The 22,945-nt window shown below is 39.4% G+C and overlaps 1 protein-coding gene across 4 annotated transcripts in view; it reads left to right on the forward strand.

Moving 5' to 3' along the window:
- Positions 1-22,945, forward strand: part of PLD5 (phospholipase D family member 5) — a 433,240-nt gene that overhangs the window by 284,621 nt on the left and 125,674 nt on the right. For all 4 annotated transcript variants that reach the window (XM_054448618.2, XM_063670607.1, XM_063670608.1 and 1 more), the window contains one exon: positions 20,452-20,579. In XM_054448618.2, the coding sequence (XP_054304593.1) occupies positions 20,452-20,579 (128 nt within the window). The remainder of the gene's footprint in view (positions 1-20,451; positions 20,580-22,945) is intronic.

Consider the following 22,945-nt stretch of genomic DNA (forward strand, 5'->3'; position numbering starts at 1 on the left):
GCTATTTTCTTTTTTAATGAGGCCAACTGCAAATTAATTATTAAAATAATATCTCTGCCAATCATGTTTCTCTAAATTTGTGTTCTGCCCAGCATTTACCTTGTTGTAATTACACATTTTACAGCCACCCAGTTCTCTTCCCAGACTGATTCATGTTCTTTTATTAAGCTGAGCTAGAACTTTATAGAGCCCATGAGGTGCTCCAGGAAGAAAGAGTCAACATACAGGATGAAGAAAGAGGTTAGAGCCATATTAACTGATTTTCTTCCTCTGTCACATATGACTATTTTTCGTCCCTGAATTCTCCACATCCTTGTCTCCATCAACCAGCTCTGTATGTCCTGCTGCCTCCACCCTCACCTTGAAAATATTTTTTGATTTTTTTTGCATTACATTTTCCCTCCATCCTTAAGCCTGAGAATTTTTGTTTTCTCTGCCTTTGGCCTAAAACTCCCTGACCTTTCTTATATATTTACCTTCAATTTTTGCAGAGCCATGTATCTTCAAAGGGAAAAAACTCCCACAGGCCCACCTCACCAAACCTAGAAAGAAGACCATCAAAATTACTTATAAAGCATCAATTCAATTCTGAGGTCATTACATTCGCTATTAAATAATTCACAGGTCATTAACTGCCCAGACTGTGTCTTTCAAGCACAGCTGTTGAAGGAACTAAATACTATAAATCATTAACCATATTAAAGGAAAAAAATGTTGGGGGAGAGCAGTGGAGATGGATAATTAAATCAGTAGAGATGCTGAGCAGGATGAAGTAATGGGATTTGGAGGCTGACACTATGCCAAGAGAAGATCGATATTCCAAGGTAATGCATGTCTGGGGAGTAAATGGAGCTGCCAAGCCAGTGGAGGCCATGGAAAGACCTGTGAGTTAGGGAAGAAACATGTAAGAGTGCTGGCCACTTGCCATGTGCAGTGTAAAATAAAGTCTTGACAGCCAACTAGGGAAGTCTTGAAGAGGTTGACAGTTAAGAACAGTGAAGTAAATGTTTCTTCCTGGTAGAAAATCTAAGGGCCACTCAGAAAAAAATTTTCTTATCTGCAACCCTTTCTGTAGCCACGAACAAAACACCAGGAGAAGCTGCATGCAGCTAACTTTTGGCAGCCCTTCATTAAACAAATTTGCCCAAGTACAGTTTTCAATTCCCCAACTCTGACACAAATAGTAATAATAGTAATAACAAATATTTATTGAGTATTAGATGCTCATGATTACCTCTTTTAATTTTCTCAGCAGCTTTAAGAAAACTGTTCTATTATTATTTCCGTTTTTCACATTGGGCTCTGAGAGATTAAATGATTTCCCCGAGGGGACAAGTTAGTTAAGCGGTGGATGTGCAGACTGTCTGGTTTTAAAAACCCTCCATTTCATCAGAACTTGCCGTGCAGTCAGGCACCTCCTGCTGCTTGTTGGTAGATCTAGATTCTAGGAGAGACAGGAAGAAGGACTTCTTTACACGCTTGTATTTGGTCTTATGTAATCATGTTAATCAGAGTACATATAAGTAAATACAACACATTTTCTCAGCCACACACATAAAGGAAAGATCTTCAAAGACCTCCTCAGCTGTCTTTGATAATTCCGATGGTTATAAAATAAAGCACTTAGTCTTAACAGGCTTTAAAACAATTGAATTATGCAAGGTAACTCAGAAAGTGAACCAAGTACAAGTCAATACAACATAAGCTTTCTCTTTTTTGAATTATAGACTTCCAATCCTTCATTCCACAAACAAGGACTGTGTTTCTTCCTGAGCATGTGCAGAGACTATGGGACAAAGATGTGATACTGTGCCCACTCCTATTCTTTCTCTGAGGAGCACAGAGATTCTACAGCATGGGCCAGACAATGGGGGATTTCAAATGAATAAAATACAGGTTCCAATTTTCTAGTTTATAACCCAATGGGAGAAATGCAAGACCCCTGAGTGACTACAGTACAAAGAAGGATGAGATTGTTGTTCCTCAAAATGTTATAAATTTTGAATGATCACCTTTTACTTCATGACATAATATAGAACCCAAACAGATTAGGCAAACAGATCTCTGGCCTGAGGCACCTCCACATATGCCACTTGAACTGGGATATGCTACAAGCCTCCCAGCGAGTTAAGTACCCAGACAGAGGATACCAGGGCAGAACCTTCACAATCCTTCTGTGAGCTTTAACGAAAGCCTGCTATGGCTCCCACCACTCTCCCTGAGGTACCTGCTTGGCCCCAGAGTCATCCAAAGGCTCTGCTCACTCAGATGGCCCCATAACCTCAAATAGCCATATCATTCAACTTCTATACTTGCTCATGTCTCAGAAATTGATTTTTTTAGTATAAGGATTCTATGACTTCACAAAGTTTCATTTCCCCCAGAGAACTCTCAAAGAGAATTCCTCAGATGTTAGTTTCTTACACACAAAATACTTCTAGTAATTAAGTTTCTCTGCAAAGTTCATCTCTTTTTTCAAAACTTCTCATTCTTTTACTTTAGACCATGGAAACTCCTCAGCTAAATAGTAGCATGTCTTGAATGCCTCTCCATTGCACCTTATAGGTGTATTTGTCACTCTCTAAGGAGGACTGCTAGACCGCCTGCTAGCAAGGGGCATCATCAGCCCCCAGTCCATCTGAAAGATGCTCCTGCAGCCAACAATAGGGCAGCTGGGCTGACGGGGCAATGGATGCAGAGTATCCATGAAGTGCAGGAAGAGGTAGCAGGTGTTTCACGCCACAGATCCCGAAACCCAAAATTCAGATGGCTTCTGGCATTAGGTGTTTTATTGTTTTCAGGACTCTGCGTTGTCTTGATCAGAATTTCTTTTATAAGTATACCTGGACATGCCTAGTATTTTCTCACTTGCAAATTACCTCACAAAGGTCTTCACCACCCTCTTTTCTGTTTCTTTCTGAATATGAAGTATATCAGTCTGTGTCCAATCAGAAGACAGAAACCACATAGACACTTAAACTAAGGGAAATGTAATATAAAGAATTACTTATCTCTGGTTCAAAACTGTTAAGAAAAGTATTTATGTTACGGGAGGGATGAGGGGTGTATGCAAAGCTAGGTAGGGTTCAGACACGTTGGAGAATGTGTGATTGCAGTCCTCTGGATACCAAAGTTGGCTGCTCTGCCTATAGTCTAAGTGTGGCCCCAGTGTTTTATGGGATATACTTATGTTAAGGAATTATGGTTATTTATCTGAAATTCAAATTTAACAAGAATCTTGTTTTGTTTTAATAAATCTGGCAATCCTGCCTCTAGGATGCAAGTAAGGCACAGGTGAGCCATAGCAGGTGGCCAGGCATGCAAGGAAGCAGAGGGAATAGGGGGTCTGGCCTAAATGGCATCCATGTGGAGAGAGCCATAAGAATGTTACCACCAGCCCAGGCCAGGGCTGCAAGGGCACTGAGGGACTATATCTTTTAGGCACGTGGCTGTCACTGAGCATCACCAGATCTCTTCACACCTACACCAGTGGCCCACCATGCACCAGTTGAAAACAGCAGGACAGCCCCCTTGCTCTTGCACTGTCCCTCTAGCACCCCTACTAAGAAAGCTCTACCTCATTCTGTCTGTGCAGGAGAAAAGCTGAAAGGAAACCCCTCCCTTATCACAGAGCAGGTATTGAAGGACAGATTTGGAGCTGAGATGCAATATGTTGAGAACTGGCACCTGAAGTCTTATTCTTTCCTCTACCAACTGCACAAAGTGTTTTTTTTTTCTTAACTCATTTTATAAGGTCATCTTCCTTTCATATAAAATATTAACTCATGTTAATCTTACACAATCTCTGCAGAGTAAATGACACATGATACCAGCTCTGATATTTATATAGAATCACGGAATTTGGTAACTTATCTACCAAAGCTGTTTGTTTTTTTCCTTTGGTGATTTTTAAAGAAAAAAAAAAGGGAGAAAGAAATTTAAGAGAATTCCCCTGAGCTGCAGTCTCATAAAACACAATCACACATACTTTCTGTTCCATGGTTAATGGTGGGAAGACAGTCACTGACACATTGCTTGTCTGTGTGAAAAGAACAACTTTTCAGTGTTCTGGATTCTTTTTTATTTTTAATTGGTGTACTAAAGCTGTCAAGTTCTAATTTCAATCAGTTGTGAGCCCAGTTCTTCCTTGGCAGGCTTCAACCTGGAAGATAGTTCAAACAGTGATTACATTTTTCTAAGGAAAGGTTTAGAAATGGAGGAATTCTGAAGTTGAAAAAGGAATGGCTACTGGAACAGATGTATAGGTTAGCTTAGCCAGGCTTTCTTCCTCTCCCTACCAATGGTGAACCCATATTTTTAGAAGCAGGTGATTTTCCCCCAGGGTATTGTATCTTTGTGATGGAACAGTTTATGAAAACTCTATTCAGAAATTCTGTTTTGTTGTAGAACAAAAGATTTCCCATGGTGCAAACCTCCCTTTAAATCTCTTAATAGTATTTAAATTTTATTGGCTTCTAATTATGATGCTTGTGAGGTTTTTTTTGTTGTTTTTGTTATTTTTTTCAAGAGCAAAAGTAATTCCTTCTGGAGATGGGAGAAACTGCTTATATTCTTGACTCACTAGACACTAGACAGAGCTTGATATAAAAAAAGCTACGTAAAACTTTAGGCTAAATGAGAAACTTGTGAAAATAGATATAAAATTCTGTCTGTTTTTCAGGATAGGTCATAGTTTCTGGGAGTTCTTGCATTAGATTGGGAGCCCTTGGAAGCATTTCTTTTAACCCACTGTCAGTCTGTTCAGGCTGCTGTAGCAAAATACCATAGACTGGGTAGCTTATACGCAATAGAAATACATATCTCACAGTTCAGGAGGCTGGAAACTCCAGGGTCAAAGTGCTGGCAGATTCCATGTCTGGTGAAGACCTACTTCCTTGTTCATAGACAGCCATCTTCTCACTGTGTCCTTGTGTGGTGGAAGGAATTGGGGATCTCTCTGGGGCCTCTTCTGTAAGAGTGTTAATCCCATCCATGAAGGCTCTGCCCCCTTCACGAATCACACGTTCAGACCGTGGCACCTAATGGCACAGTCACTTGTGCACGTGCTTGAGAAATGTGCCACTGAAAGTCACGATTATAGAAAATCAAATCTTGATTTAATACTTTCTTCCAGGCAAATGAATTAACAGGGATGCAGGAGGCTTTTTCTGAAGGACTTTTCCCCACTGTCTGCACTGGGAAACATGAGAACTACACTAAAATAATGTTCCGGGCAAAGCATTCTGTTAACAACTTGTCTCTCTGTGAGGGGTGTGATGAGGATCTCTGGGCCAGCATAGCCCTTCCTTGAAAGGAAGTTGGACACCAACAGCTTCAAGAATGGCAGGGAACACAGCAGGTTCCTACTCCAGCTTGCGGTGTGATCCTTGCCTGAAGCTTCTTCTCTTGTTAATTAGAGAAGCTGCTTCTTTTAAAGTGTCTCCACTTTCCTTTATAACATACAAACACATGCTTTCCCTCCTTCTCCCGCAAATCCTGATACTCTCATGTTCTTCTTACCATTCCTTTCCTTTCCATGGTCCAGGAGCATTTCCCATTTGAAATTTCTGAGTTTCTCAGACTGAATGAAGACTTAGGGACCTTTTTAGGTTATACACTGAGCTTTCTGCTGGGTACAGTGAACCAACGTTAATCAGGAAGAGTTTAATTTTAAAAGTTGAACATTCGTCCCTAGTTCTATCACCTAATTGAATGGCCACAGGCTTATTAAATGAGTTGTGTTATTTCTTGGTGACTTGTGAAGGGAATACTAAAGGTGATCTGAAGGTGGTTCATTCATTCATTCAGCAGATATCTATTGAATGCCTCTGGGTGTGGCCAAATCAAGGAAGACAAATGCTAAATAAGAAATGACTCTTGTGATGAGTGGTTACAAAAGGGAACTGCACGGAGATTCACATTTCAGAGCACTTTTGTCACACAGGTGCTTCAATCTATTAACTCATTTAGAGCTCATGACAACTCTATAACATACTTCCTTTCTTATTTCATCCCCATTTTATAGAGGAGAAAACCAAGGCACAGGTTTGTACAGGGACACTTAGCTACTAAGTGGCAGAAGCAACATTCTAACCAGGAAGTCTGATGTCAGGGCCTCGAGTCTACACCAGGAACTAACTAGAGATGCCATCCATAGGATTTTTGTTTGGAGCCTTTCTCTCACCTCCCTCCCTCCTACTGTACTCTCCCTTCCCATCTCCAGTTAGGCTTATTGGCAGAATCGGGGGCTGAGAAAGGAAGAAACCAGAGGAAAGATCAGAGCGTGTCTGGTGCCCGCATGTCCAGGGAGGTGAGCACGTGCCACTCTTGTACCACCAAGAAGCAAGAAAACCGAGGTGGGCCAATGAATTCCCAGCAGTTGGCATCTCCAGGTGTTAAGTTGGACCACCCAAACCCTCTCCCTATGTCCCCATTTTCTGCTCCATCGTCTGCCTCCCCAGTTCCTGGAGTTCACTCTACTGTTCCACCAGCTCCATGATTCCTGCTGACACCTGGAATTGCCTCTTCACCTTGTCCTGGTCTCATATATGGTTTAACGCTTACCCATTTCTTTTTCTGAAAAAAAAGTTCAATGCCACCGTCTTTGTGCTGCAGCAGGGGTTTGGCAAGAGAGTTGAGATCTGATGGCCATTGATTGAGTTCATAAGATGTGGAGCTCCTTAAGACTGGAGGAGTGCTAAGGAGAACTTAGAAGTCTTAGAGGCATTCAGTGCACAGTTGGCTAGAATCAATGTTACAAAGAAACCCTCCCTCCTTCACCTCCTTTGAGTTCTGTGATAACTTGAGAAGTAAAGAAATTAATTTCTATCTCATTTGGAATGAAAGACACGTTGTGATTTTTTTTTCTGAAAGAAGAATAAATATTGAAACTATTGGTTCTCAAAGGAAGGAACAAATGCGTTAACATTTGGGAGTTTTGTTTAAGTCATGTTAGTCCTGTCTTGCTGCCTAATTTTTCCTTTTGTTATGAATTTGGCTTGGAATGGAACCATCTTTAAAGTTTAATTTAACCACACCTCCCACGTAGAAAGGATTGTTCTTCTAGCGTATTTCCTTCACAATGCTGGCTCCTTTTCCGCCCCAGTACGTTTAGTCTGACTTTGTTGGAGGCCACGACCGATTTCTTTCAGTCAGTTATTCAGAGACAGAGAGCGTAGGAGGAGACAGAGGGGGACACACAGAGCTAGAGGGGGGCTGTTTGCAAACATTGATTCATTCACCCATTCACTTATTCAGTCTTATTTTTCATGTTTATTGGACCCAAAAACATGGCCAGCACTATGCTACTTGCTGGAGATAATGAACAAAGCCAAACCTCTGAAGGACCACTTAGCTAGCTTGCTTGCTTCCTTGCTTGCTTCCTTTCTGCCTGCCTGCCTGCCTGCCACCAGCCCTGCCTCCCTCCCTGCTGCCCTCACTACCCCCAACTCCTCTCTCTCTCTTCCTTTAGCCTTTTTTAAGGAACAATATTGAATAGGGGCCTCGTTAGAAATCAGTCTTTTCTAATAGTGATTTATTTTAAGCATTCCCACTTGTAAGAGGAACATCTCTCTAGGGCGTCAGAGTCATTCAGATTGTTGTGTGATTCTGAGCCGGAGGCAAGGAGATTCCTGAATTTGAACTTAAAACCTTGGGTCTCAGCTTACTTGGTAGCTGTGGGCAACAGGCAAATCATTCCCTTTCCCTGAGACTCAGTCCCTTATACCTGTCACAGATACCTAACCAAAGAATGACCTTATTTTCTTTCAGTGACCAAGCTCAACATGAATAAGCCTTTTATTTCATTCATTCATTCATTCATTCATTCATTCGAGTCAGAGTCTTGCTCTGTCACCCAGACTGGAGTGCCGTGGCACAATCTCAGCTCACTGCAACCTTGGCCTCCCGGGTTCAAGCGATTCTTCTGCCTCAGCCTCCCGAGTAGCTGGGATTACAGGCTCCCGCCACCACGCCTGGCTACTTTTTGTATTTTTAGTAGAGATGGGGTTTTGCCATATTGGCCAGGCTGGTCTCGAACTCCTGACCTCAGGAGGAGGTCTGGGCCTCTCAAAGTGCTGGGATTACAGGTGTGAGCCACCGCACCCAGCCAAGCCTTTTATTTCTTAGTTTATTTTATTTTAGATGGAGTCTCACTCTGTCATGCAGGCTGGAGTGCAGTGGCATGATCCTAGCTCACTGCAGCCTCTGCCTCTTGGGTTCAAGTGATTCTCCTACCTCAGCTTCCTGGATTGCTAGGATTGCAGGTGCCCACCACCTTGCCCATCTCATTTTTGTATTTCTAGTAGAGACGGGGTTTCATCATGTTGGCCAGGCTAGTCTCGAACTCCTGACCTCAAGTGATCTGCCCACCTGAGCCTCCCAAAGTGCTGGGATTACAGGTGTGAGCCACCACACCTGGCTTATGAATAAGCCTTTTAAAGTACTAAGACTTGACGATTTTTTTCCTTCGATTATATATACTCAAATAGAAAAAAAAATTGCAGCGCATATTTTATATTGTAAATTAATACTTTCCTAAATAAGATACATATCCCCCCAAATTACATAAATATATAATCTCCCCCATTTGTGAATACTATTTAAAAAGTTGACCATTTTCTGGAAAAATTTGTACTTTCAATGAGAAAGCAAAATACTTTTATCTTCAGTATTTGCTACATATACAAATTGTTTTCTTCGGGCTATTTTCCAGTTTTCTGTTACTATTAAAATATCTGGTGTAATTCAAGTTAATCTTTGTATGTTATTTTTATTTGTTCATTTCCTCTCTGAAAGTGTTTAAAATCTCTTTTCATTTCCAGTATTCTGAAATTGTATTATGATATGTGTGTGGGCCTTTTTAAACTTTTGCCAGGGATTGGTGGGCTTTAAAATTTTAAAATTTAGGTCTTTTAGTCCTTGGGAATTTTACTATTATTTATAATTTCTTCTCCTCTGATTTTGATTCTTTATAGAACTACTGCAATTAGATTTTGAATATCTTAATTAAGCTCTCTCATCATTTTTGCTTACATTTGTCATCTTTTTTTCTTTTTCTTTCTTTTTTTTTTTTCCTTATTTTTAAAGAGATCCCTTTTACTCCATCTAAGACTTTGAGATATTAGTGCCCTGGATATATCCTTCTTGCATTAGTTTTTTAGTCATTTCAATTTCTTTGTGTTCACTCTGTCTTATAAGTAAATTACTCCTTTTAAACATCCGGGTTATTATTTCAGCATTCAGTGCTGCCAATCCTATATTAGATTTCCTCTATTGAATTACTGTTTTGGATTTTTAGCAATTTCTAAGCTCATTGCCTTATCCTTAGATTATTCTCTCAAAACATCTCTGTAAATGTCCTGAAGAATTCTTATCTCTTCCATTTTACCTAACTCAGTGGTAGCCATATGTTTTCTCTAGTTGGTGAGCCTCCTCTAAGCTGTTGATGTATTAGATGAGGTGTCATGTAACAATATAAGTAGGTTTGTCATCTCAGAATCATGGCAGATTGGGCTGTGGAATCTTCTGGCACTATTGGGCAGCAAATGGTAAGGTAAAGAGAATGATGTTGGCTTTTCCAAGAAAGCAAACTCCTCCAGAGCTACCGGATCCCCATCCTCCCTGGCACTGCAACTGTGCTGGGCTCTAAGAGGCTGCCTTCTCTCCATGAGCACTGGCACCATCACAGATGCCTCGGGAGTACTCACCATTCACCACTGTCCTCTTTCGTGGCCATAGAGATAGCTGTGTGACCTCAGCAGGGAGGAGGAAGAGGGAGGAAGCCATAGCATGTGCCCCGGCAGCTACCAACCTCCTAGACCTTATTATTTTTTAATAGAACTGATGAGCCACTGTAGACAATGTTCTTGCTGATCCGTATTAAGTGTAGAATGTTTAAATTTTATGCATAATTGAGGCAATATTAAGTAAATGTTATTTTTAAGTAAGTTTATTATTTTTGAACGCAGTCTTTATTTTTAAGCCTAATTGTTTCTGAAAGCAAACATTCCTATAGATAGCTTAACTGTTGGACTAGAAGGTTATATATAATCAAAGCACAGCATTTCCCGAGAAGCAGAATATCCTAGTCATAGACAAATACATGACAGGGAAGAGACAACTCCTAGAAACTACCCTTGTGGGTCCAAACCTGTAGACTAAAAATGAAGCATCAAAGCAACCTGTGAGAGAGTATACAACATAGTTTTCACAGTATTTGAATAGATACGTTAAAATTAAAAATGCATTGTGCTCTTAAGATTCTTTTTATTTTTACAGCTGGAATACATAATTGATTATCTTAAAAGTTTCCTTACTCTGATTTACTGAATTATTTGAAAGCAACGATGTGTCATGACAGATGATTTTCACACTTTGGTGTTTCCCCTTTAGCCTTCTAGCCAATGAATTCTAAAATGTTGGTAATTAAATTGATTGAACTGTACTGGTTAATAAGAATTAAAGCCCCCAAGAACAGGCAAACTATGATTTTTTTCATTGTTCACACAAATTAATATATTCAAAAGAAGAGATTGATGGATAAGATAAATTTCTGCTGCAAACCTTGCTTTCAGGAAATAGGTGAAAACTTTTCCAGAAATCTATAATTATTCATAGTGTTATGTTTCCCTTTGATATATGCTTAAGGCTCATTAGCATTCTTTTCAAAAGCTAGTGATTAATTTTATAATGCTATTAGGGATGCATACGTACGGGATAAATTATATTTTAGAAATAAGATAATGTTAAATGCTGAGTTAAAATAGTGGTTGCATTACAGGAAAGTGGTAGAGATACGGGATTAGGCATAAACACACAGCTTTCATGCAAGGCTTCTCACCCTTGAAGCTGTCAACATTGTGAGTTGAATAATTCTTTGCTGTTTGGGGGCTATCCTGTGCAATGTAGGATGTTTAGCAGCATCTCTGGCCTCTACCCGCTAAATACTAATAGCATCCCCCTGACAGTTGCGACAACCAGAAATGTCTCCAGGCATTGCTGCACGTCCCCTGGGGATGGGGCAGTGGGTAGGTTGGGAAACTGAATGGACCCTAATTGAGAAACACAGCTTTTTTTTTTTTTTTTTTTTTTTTTTTTCATTTTTGTCAGTATTTTATTAGAGGTCTTACCAGTGACATAGGGCAAGGAAAACAAATACATTTTGGAATAGAAGAAATAAAATTGCTTCAATTTATAGAGGCAATGATATTCTAGGAAAGGAAGAATCCCAAGGAATCTAGAAAGCAAATACAAGAAGTAATAGTGGGCTTAGGAAAGTTACAGTGTATGAGACTCCTAAACAAAAGTCAATTATATTTCTATTCACTTGCAGCAAACAAATGAAAATAAAAATAAAAAAGCTGTTCCATTCGTGATAGTGTCAAAAATCATACAAACAATAGCACAATGCTGAGAGAAGACCAACAAATGAATATATGTGCCACATACATATGTCGGTTCTTCCCAAATTGATCTATAGATCCAACTCAATTTCAACAGGATATACATATACGTATCTGTATTGAGAAACACAGCTTTAATAGTACATTTTGGTGAGTCTGTAGTTCTTAGGGTGGAAGATTCACAAGTATCCATTTTATTATGCTTTATAATCTACTTATAAGTTATATACATTCTCTTGAAGGTATACATGTTATATCATCAAACATATTAAAGCTGCCAATAATATGCTTTTAAAACGAGGCTTACTGGAAATGAACTTGGAGATAAATTCTGTTTGATTTCATCATGGGGATTCATGGGGAATGTGGAATTTTATTTTCCATTTTTTAACGCAGTGTACCAGCATGTTTTCTTTTGTGCCATTTTGGTGAGTATTTTGACAGGATGTTTATTTTAAATCTTCAGCCTTTGAGTCATTTACTCATGCAACCTGTGCAACAGGCTCTTTGCTAAAAATTGCTTGATTTTTTAGGCCACAAGTAAACAATTTTAGTCTAATATTAAAAGCACACATATAAAAGTTGAGGGACTTCAAAAATTATGTATGCACAAAATAAAGTACAACATTATCTGGTTAATACCATAAGAATAGCCTAGGAAAGAAAGAAAATCCTTCTGAAACAAGCTTACATGACAAGTAATTTATGCCAAAGATTTAGAGGAACTCACAGAAAGTCATGAAACTGGTTTGAGTGGAACAGTGGTGGACTCCCCCCCATTTTCTCATTCACCATTTCTCTCTGTTGCAAGGACAGTGTCTTTCACTCTGGTTTGCTCTCTCCTGGAGTTCCTCTTCCTCTCTCTCTCTCCTTCCTTCCCTCCCTCCCTACCTTCCTCTCTCTCCTTATCCCTCCCTCCCTCCCTACCTTCCTCTCTCTCCTTATCCCTCCCTCCCTCCCTCCCTCATTCTCTGAAGCTTGACTTCTCTTATCTTTCTGTTATGTGGACTTGGACAGTCATGCCAACCTCTGTATGTGTATGACTCCCCAACGCAGCTGCTTTTAAGTAACTTACTTTGTGGCTCAATTTTGAATTCCCAAAAGAAGAAATTTGGATGGCTCAGCTTAGGTCAATGCCTACATTTGGTCCAATCAGCTGTGACCAAATAGAGACTACATGTCTTCACATGGGACCTAGGCTTTCCCATTCTGTGTCCTGCGGGTGCATCGGGTACTATTAAAAGGAGGTGTTGTCAGGGAAGAAATGATGCATATATACGCTACACATAACATCAACTCACAAATACCCTGCGAAGATTTTGTTTCCTTTTTATGAGGGAGACAGACAGACAGAGAATTGCTAGATATATGGAAGATAGATCGTTTATATCAATTCAAGAGTAGGAAGAATTAAACTTTCATATCTTCACTGGAATTAAATTCTTCAACTAATTGACTCCCTAAAGTTGCTCATTTCCTCCCATCTTCCTCATGTGTAAGTGTAATTTGTAAATGTGAACATACCAGTGTTAAACCTCTTCAGAATCTAATATTCCATTTTGATAACACTAGTTATGAAACTAGTTTTAACCTAGAAACTAGTGTTTAACCTAGAGATAACAACAAGCTTCTGGAGAAGATTCGGAATGAAAGTGATAATAAATAATTGTTTAGCAATTTTAGATGGGAATGGGTATCCTGGGATGATGCATTAACTATTCCCACTCAACAAGTATCTGACATTATCTGTGAATTGTTTCTAATCAAAATATGAGTCTGGGAATTTTTAAGTTGATCATAAAGGAGTAGAATCACAAATACAGTCACGTCCTAAAAAGCATACACCTAAAAAGATGCACATCGAAGGATGGTCCCCACAGATCTGTACTGTAGGAAATTGGTGGTGACATTTAGCCCTACCCATGTAATATCATCCACACATAAAGAACAGTGAAGAGGGCCAGGTGCGGTGGCTCACGCCTGTAATCCCAGCACTTTGGGAGGCCGAGGCAGGCAGATTGCCTGAGCTCAGGAGTTCGAGACCCGCCTGAGCAACACAGTGAAACCCCATCTCTACTAAAATATAAAAATTAGCAGGATGTGGCGGTGTGTGCCTGTAGTCCCAGCTACTTGGGAGGCTGAGGCATGAGAATTGCTTGAACTCGTGAGGCAGAGGTTGCAATGAGCCAAGATCGCACCACTGCACCCCAGCCTGGGTGACAGAGCGAGACTCTGTCTCCAAAACAAAACAAACAGAACAGTGTTGAGGTCGGGTGTGGTGGCTTATGCCTATAGTCCCAGCTACTTATGAGGCTATGGCTGGAGGATCGCTTGAGCCCAGGAGTTCAAGGCCAGCCTGAGCAACATAGTGAGACCCATCTCTTAAAAAAAATTAAAAATTAAAACAGTGAGGGACTCTGAAATCTGACTATAAGGCAAACATTAGTGTCCTTTAAAAGAATAATCTATAGATGAGATAGTTACTAACTCTACCACATGGGATTTGGGACAGATCTATGATAAACAAGTTTAATGCTAGAAAGTCTTGCTAGAGGAAGGATCTCAAGAATATACTCTTTTTAAAATGTGTGTACATACAATCAACTTGATTCTTCAAAGTAGTAACATTGATTTTCAATTCATCATGGCATTATACTTTTTTCTTTAAAAAAATTTTAATAACTTTTTAGTTAATATTTTCATTTTCTCTCTTAAATTTTAACAAAGAATTATTTCCATTGAAATATGTAAGCACAAAATAATGTACGATATTTTGGTTAATACCATAAGAATAGTTTAGTAAAGAAACAGGACCCCTCCCAAACCAGGAACATTTTCTATTAAATTTCAATGAAGCATCTCTGTTAAAGCTCAAAAGAGTCATAATGAGTAATTTGGAGTTTCCTGATTTTTAACATTTGACTTCCCAAGAAGTGTGTAAAACCTGGAGGTTAGCCACATCACTTTATCTTGATTAGTATGACCAACTGGGACCTGACTTTTCACATCATCAGTTAGCATATTTGTAGCTTAACATTTCTAGTTCTGAACCTTAGCCTTGTTTGTTGTTTAAGATTTAATTAGGACTGCCTGGATAACATGAAAGTATTTTATAAAGCAACAGTAGAAAGAAGGATACACTCTTGATTTATCACTTTTGGTTTTGGCATCAAAAAACATTATTTTGAGTTACTAACAAAGCCTATTAATCATCAGTTAAACAAGTAGACTGTGGGGCCAAAAGTAGGAGGATCTGCAGAGTTCTGGACTCATCACCAGCAGCTGTGCGCAGCCATTAGGCCATGGTCCTGACGCGTCACGTTGTGATGTATGCATCTCTCGGCTGACATCCGGAGGTCTCTGGGCAATGGATCAGGGGCTGCACGCAGAGAAACTGACACATATTTTTTTCCTGTTAGAAAAGAAATCTATAAAAGCAAAAAATGGTTAATCATACTTAATATACTTTCAAAGCTGTCTTAAAAATATATTTAATTAAATGAAGCCAGATTTAAAGATATTTTCTGATCTCAGAAGTCTATAATATTTAAAGGAAAAACTTTATATAAATGTAGTACCAGGTTCTGGCAAGGATACAGAATGACTTAGACTAACAGATATTGCTGGTGGGAATGCAAACTGGTACAGACGCTTTGGGTAAACAGTTTGGCAGTTTCTTATAAAGTTAAACATATATTTACCATATGACTCAGCAATCTCACTCCTAGGTATTTACCCAAGTGAAATGAAAACTACATTCTCACAAAAATGTATGCATGAGTGTTTGCGGCAGCTTTATTTGTCATCACCAGTAAGTGGAAACTACCCAAATGTTTCTCAACTGGAGAATGGATAAGCAAACTGTGGTGCCTTCCATACAATGAAATTTCACTTGACAGCAAAGAGAAACAAACCACTGTTCCACACGACAGCGTGAATGGGTCTCACATGCGTCATGTGTGGTGCATTCCATACCATGAAATATCACTGAACAGCAAAGAGAAACCACTGTTCCACATGACAGCATGAATGGGTCTCACGTGCATTATGCTAAGTGAGAGGCAGGATTCAGAGGGCTGCATACTCTATGACTCGATTTGTATGACATTTCTACAAAAGGAAAACTATAGGCACACACACACACACACACACACACACACACACACAAAACCTGATGCGTGGTTGCCAAGGGCTGGGGTTTGAAGAGGAAGTCACTGCAAAAGAAGCCTGGGGACGATGACACTGTTCTGCATTCTGATTGTGGTGATGGTCACACGACTCTCTTTCAAAACCCTTATATGCTCAAAAGGGTGAAATTTACTACAAGTAAATTGTACCTTAATATAAACGGAAAATAATTTTCTTAAAACCTGTGGTTTTCTAATGGTATTGGATTTAAAAACTGTCACTAACCTACATATTAGTTTTGAACATATTAACTATTTGGTAATGCAAAGCCTTTGTTGGCTCTGAATAGTCTAGCACAGAATTTTAGAAAAGGCTTCCTGTGAGTTGGTGATTCCCATGGAGAAAAGGAAACCAGTAACAGGACAAACGGGCTGGTTTTCAGCATTCTTTTGTATGTGGATACTAAGCTTGAAAAACCCACGTGAATATTGATTAGCGGCTCTCATAAATTACTCCATGTTTCTTATGCATAGCTCTTGCTGTCATTTTAACATAATAACTCTTTAATATATAGGATCCCTGTTTTCTGAGTCATAAAAATAACTATAGAAAAAAAACTGAAGTGTTTCTGTTAGTGCTCATAAAATTGTGGCATTCTATACATTTTTAAAAAATATGTGACGTTGTAAAAAAAAGGCCTAAAATTATTTTAGAAGTAGAAATTAAAGTCATCTCTTCTACAAAAATTTGCAAATTTTTAATGTAAATGGAAAGAATTTGATTTATTTATTATATATTGTCTGTATTTGCATAAATGTAATGCATGAAAAATTACTCTGCCCTTTTATCTAAATGTTCAGGCCTGTATTGCATGTCTTTGCTAATTGCAATTCTAACACAACAATATGAAATAAATTCAAATTTAGGTTGTGCACATAAATGCAGTAAGTGGCTTATTATATATTTTTTCATCATTAAATATGTTTTGTAGTCAGACAGCATTGTATTTTAACCATCACTTCGTAATACATATTACATAAAGACCCAATAGGATGAAAATTATTTCTATAACCAACAAACAAATATATTCTAAAAGTGCATGTAAATATAAATTCTCTTAAGTAAAATATTGAATAAACTGAGGGACATGTTAGACATGACTCTCTCTCTCTATATATATATATATACATATATATACACACAGATATTAATAAAAATAAAAGCACATGTCTTCAGAGATAGATGGAGCATCAATATTTAGATAGAAAAACAGATAATTTGTAATGGGGAAGTTATAGTCCATGAACCATATACAAAAATATGTATTTTTTCAGATGTATCATAGATATTTTCAGTGGATTTTCTCATACCACATACAGGAATTTATCGTGTCCTAAAATAGAGAAAATGAAGCATGCCATATGAGACTGTTGTAACATAGCTATCTTGGCACTGGGCACACAGGTATTCAATAAACGGGAATTACTAGCATTACATATTGCTTGATCTCTACACACAGCTCTGCTGGCTTTTGTACAGGTATCCCTGGCCTGGGCAGACTGTGAAGCCAGTTACTGTCTTTCCTGCTCTCGGCTTTCACTTGGGGTTCCCTGATACAGCAGTAAGGACCCCACTTTCTGATCTGTCAGCTCCTTGGTGCCCCTCCTGTCTGAGCAGCAGGACTGGAGCAGATCCTGATCATTTTAAAGATGACACTACTGTGCTCCAAATGTTTGCGTACCCCCAAATTTATGTATTGAAATCCTAACCCCCAGGGTGATGGTATTAGGAGGTGAGGGATTTGGCGGTGACTAGGTTAGGAAAGCAGCAAAACCCTCATGAATGGGATTAGTCCCCCTAGAAGAAGAAGTCAGAGAGAGAGCCTCATTTTTTCCACCACATGAGGACACAGTGAGGAGGCGCCATCTGTGAATCAGAAAGTCGACCTTCACTAGACGCCGAATCTGCCAATGCCTTGATCTCGGACTTCACAGCCTCCAGAACTCTGAGGGATACATTTCTGTTGTGTATGGTGTTTTGTGATAGCAGCCCAAATGTACTAAGACAGTATTTTAGTATGCCTGAATTTGAATCAGTCACTTGAGATCTTTTATCCCTAATTTTACATAGCACAGCACCTGGTATATATTAGATATTCAGTAAAGCTTTGTCAAAGGAATGATACTTTTCCTTTGTAAAATAATTTTAGGCATCATTAAGTAGCTGCAGAGGCTCTGGCTGGAGGGTTACACATGACCATCATCTCTGAAGTCAAGCTCTTTAAGCTAAATTGCAAAATAACATGGTACTTTTAGAGCAGTGTAGATGGGGTGTGGGATGGAGAGACACAAAGGGGTCATCCCCAGTGGACTCTTCAGATTGACTCAGTGCACTCTTCAGATTGACTCAGTGCTGCCTTGGGGCTAGGGCTGCAGGGGACCTGTGTGACAACAGATGAGGACTCCAAGAACTCGTAAACAGTCTGATGCAAATGGCAACTGGCCATGGGGCTGAGTTTCAGACACAGTGTCCCACGCCAGGAGATGAGGGCCAGTCAGTGTCACAGAGGGTTCGAGGAGTTTCTAGGCAGAAGAAGAAAGCAGGGGAAGGCTTGACAAGGTGCATGCTGACGTGGAATCTGAGGCCAGCACCAGGGTCACCTTCATTCTCTTCCTTCCAGAGACAAGAGAAGGTGCTTCCCTCAGTGCTGGCCAGTTGATTGCTATTGGAAAGCATGGCCAGGTAAAGTGACCTGGGTCTCTGTTATGGGTTGAATTGTGTCCCCCAGAAAGATATGTAGAAGATGTAATCCCCAGAACTGCAGAATGTGACCTTACTTGGAAATGGGGATTTTACAGATGTAATTAGTTAAGATCATACTGTAGTGGGGGGCGGGACCTTCATCCAACTTGAGTTGTGTCCTGATAAGAAGAGAAAATAGAGGTGTAGGGAGAAGATGCCATGGGACAACAGAGGCAGAGATGAGAGTGCTGCAGTTACAAGCTGAGAAACCCCAGAGATGAATGAGCACCACCAGAAGAGGCAAGGAAGGATGCTTCCCTGCATGTCCCAGAGGAAGTTTGGCCCTGCTGACACCTTGGTTTTGGACTTCTAACCTCCAGAACGGAGAATAAGTTTCTGCTGTTTTAAGTCATCCGGATTAGGGTACTTTGTTACGGCAGACCTAGGGAACTAATCCCGTATCTAAGGACACATGCTCTGTTTACCTACTGAGGAACACTGGTGGCTGTGTCTGTGGGGCCGGCCACACCTCCATGCAGATTTGGGTCTCTCCATACCTGCCAGGGTAACTACCCATTTCAGACATTCAGATTCTGCCATACCCAAGTTCCTCCTCTAGGAGCTGCAACTCTTTCTTGGATGTTACTATTCCAGGATGGCTGGAGGCAGAGAAACATGTGCCCGCCACTTGTAAGACAAAGAAACTGCTCTACCCTCAGAGAAAATCTGCCTGGGTGCTGTCTTCTCCTCAGAGATTCTCTCCCAACCTCATAACATCTCTTTTCATCCTCCTGCCACAAGGAAGCTAGATGCATTGTTTCCATTTTCCTAAGAGTTAAGCATTAAGTTCATAGTGTAAATTACTCTCCTTCCTTTCTGATATGCTGAAATGTATCCTTCTGCATATAGTCTTATGTGTGCCTCTGGTAATGAAGACTCTGATAATGAAGTATGCCCCTGCAATACATCGTCTTCGTTAATAATAAATACCTGAAGACACAATAGCTTAGTTCATTAAATATATGCATATAGGTCTGTTATTTTAAAGGGAATAGACCTTTAGCAGAAATTTATTTAAATACCCTTGCATTAAATGGACTGAATGCTCCTTTTGAGAGGTTTGTAAATGCATTTGAAGCAGTAATGCATAAAGGCTTGACACTGGATCCTACCACATGAAGCCTAAAACAATTGGTCACATTCAGCTCTTCAAATATAATTTTGGTATTAACAATAGTCTGAGTGATTTAGTTAACCATTCAAGGTTGCATTTCAGTAAAGCTTGAATAATCATTGCTTAAATTAAGAACTGTCAGATACCTGTAATCCCAGCACTTTGGAAGGCCAAGGTGAGTGGATCACCTGAGGTCAGGAGTTTGAGACCAGCCTGGCCAACATGGTAAAACCCCCTCTCTACTAAAAGTACAAAAATTAGCCGGGCGTGGTGGCGCACGCCTGTAATCCCAGCTACTCAGGAGGCTGAGGCAAGGGAATCACTTAAACCTGGGAGGTGGAGGTTGCTGTGAGCCGAGATTGCGCCACTGTGCTCTAACCTGGGCAACAGAGTGAGACTCTGTCTCAAAAACAAAATAAAATATAAATAAATAAAAAACTATCAGATAAAGATGAAGAAGAGACCAAACCCAGATTAAATAATAAAGGGAAGGAATGAAGAAGTAAAAGCAAGTGAAAGGTTCACAGGATGAAAAATGTATAGAAAGCATAATAAGGCCAACGTCTTATTGAGGAGAGCTGTGATACTGAACAAGACTGACCCTTATATTGATTGCAAACTGTGTTAAAATTACTCAGAAAAGAAAAGTGCGTATGGTGTACCTATCTCACTGTCCACATGGTAAGTGGTGGAGCTGGTATTTCAGTAGATCTGAGTTGAGAAGCCGTGGTCTTGTCACTATATGCAAAACCTCCTCTGCCATATGCATAGGAAAAGGCATTTCCCCCGGCTTTTTCTTTTCTTTTCTTTTTTTTAGTTTTCTTTGTTTTAGGGAACAAAATAATACCTTGGGGACCTTCTCTCCACCAGACTAACATAAATATTTAGCTTTTCTAAATGTCAATTGGGACAAATGGTGAATCGTGAGTATTTCCACTGGTAGGTGACTGACAGCCCCGGCGGGCCTTGACGCAGAGGCTGACCAGACTGTCCTTGCACTCCTAGGAGCCGAGGTGACGTACATGAACATGACCGCTTACAACAAGGGCCGGCTGCAGTCCTCCTTCTGGATCGTGGACAAACAGCACGTGTATATCGGCAGTGCCGGTTTGGACTGGCAATCCCTGGGACAGGTAATCTTTCTACGTTATGTAAACTCAATGTTCTGTCACCCTCAAAGTGACCACCTTCATAAAGCACGCTACTGCAGATAAGGATACTAAAACCTACAGCTTTTATTATTCTTAACTGTGTAGTTTTCAGAGGCTCATCTTCCTTTTATGTGAAAGGATAAACCTTTCCTTGTCAGGATCATCTTACAAAAAAAGTGAAAACTGTTATTGCTTCAATGCTTTTGTAATTCATAGGCTGCTCCCAGATTCCTGAGAGCAGGTTGCTATGTAATTTACATCACCCAGACCTATATTTTCAGGATGATATTACATCATCTATGAGACAGGGGAAACACAAAAATTCAGTAGAGAGTAATATGTCTTAGGATACTAATCATTTGAGTTATTTCTTTAATCTCAAGATGAAGATGTTATCTTTCTCTTAACAAATAATTAACTTCAAGTATGTTGAAAATACATTTTCACACACTTAGGACTTTTATGCATTTATTTGTGTCAGAGGCAATCCACAGAGGATTACAAAATCACCATCTTTCCATTAGTCATCCAGCGACAGGAGGTTCCTAGTCATTGGATACTTAGGAAGACTAGCCAACCTTCTCAGAACATCTTTTTAAATCAACACTCCAACACACTCTCCTCCTCTTCTTCTCCACACCTACACACAGATATTGTTTCCTCCCCAGCCCATTATTTCCCCACAGCTCTCAAAATTTGAGATCATGCTATTATACTTAATCATCTGTCTTAAATTAGTATTCCTTTCTATTATGCTCAACTATGTGGAATTTTTCTTGGTCTACCTAAGTGTGACATAAAGCATTGCTTAGCAGGACCTATGCATTAGAACAGATTTTAATTTACCAAAGTTGAGGCTAACAATTACATGAAGAATTATACATTTTCCAAAAGTTAAACCTATGTTATCAGCTTTATAGTTTGTGAAGTTTTCCAGTGAAATCAATGATTATTGTTATCAATTATTACCTTATATCTACGGTAAGTGGAAGAAATAATTAACAACAATAACAGTTTCAATGAATTGAGGTTTTCTCTATGCTGGGCATTTTTCTAAGCATGTAAAGAGTATAACTTCATTCCATTTTCACAGTAATTCTTTCTTGGAAATACTACTCTTATAACTTTATCTTGCAAAGGAAGAAGCTGAGACATAGGTAAGTAACTTACCCAAGGACACTTTTCAGGAAGTGGCAAAGCTGGAACTCAAACCGAAGCCATATAGCTCTAAACCCCTCACTCTTATTTCACTAATCTTTTAAAATAAATACATTTAGGAAAAAATTATTTTCTTTATCTTTCTGGGGTGCTAAGCTGTAGATTTTCTCTTTCACCCTTTTCTTTAACAAAATCTAACAACGCAATTCATCAAGAAACTTTTTACTCACTGGAATCTTTCCAATTGCAAATCCACAATGATATGGTGGTCATAGGATGCCAACTACTCTTGCTCAATACTTGAGCTCTGCAAACTCACTAATCTCTGGGTTGAACTAGGAAAACTAGGAAGTCAGTATGTGTTTGCTTCTATAGACATACATCAAAGATATTTCATCTTTAGTTCCAGACCACGCAATAAAGCAAGTCACACAAATTTTTTTGGATTCCCAGTGCATATAAAAGTTACCTTTACACTATACTGTAGTCTAAGTGTGCAGTAGCACTATGTAAATACAAATGTGTATACCTTAATTTAAGAATACTTTATTGCTAGAAAATAATCATCTGAGCCTTCAGATGTAGATGTAAGATTTTTGCTGGTGGAGGGTTTTGGCTCAATGTTGATGGCTGCTGACTGATCAGGGTGGTGATTGCTAAAGGCTAGGGTGGCTATAGCAATCTCTTAAAATAAGACAGCAATGGAGTTGGCCACATCAATTGACTTCCTTTCATGAATGATGTCTCTGTAGCACGTGGTGCTGTTTAAAAGCATTTTATCCACAATAAAACTTCTTTCAGAATTGGAGTCAATCCTCTCAATCCCTTCCACTGCTTTATCAACTAAGTTTATGTAATATTCTAAATCCTTTGTATTTCAACAATGTTCACAGCATAGTCACTAGGAATAGATTTCATCTCAACCACTTTCCCTTGCTCATTCATAAGAAGCAACTCCTCATACATTCAAGTTTTATCCTGAGATTGCAGCAATTCAGCCACATCTTTAGGCTCCACTTCTAATTCTGGTTCTCTTGTTATTTCCATCACATCTGCAGTGACTTCCTGCACTGAAGTCTTAAACCCGTCAGAGTCATCCATGAGGGTTAGAATCTACTCCTTCCAAACTCCTATTAATGTTGATATGTTGACCTTCTCCCGTGAATCCCAAATGTTCTTTTTTTGAGATG

The sequence above is a fragment of the Pongo pygmaeus genome, chromosome 1, assembly GCF_028885625.2.
Source record: "Pongo pygmaeus isolate AG05252 chromosome 1, NHGRI_mPonPyg2-v2.0_pri, whole genome shotgun sequence".
NCBI classification, from domain to species: domain Eukaryota; kingdom Metazoa; phylum Chordata; class Mammalia; order Primates; family Hominidae; genus Pongo; species Pongo pygmaeus.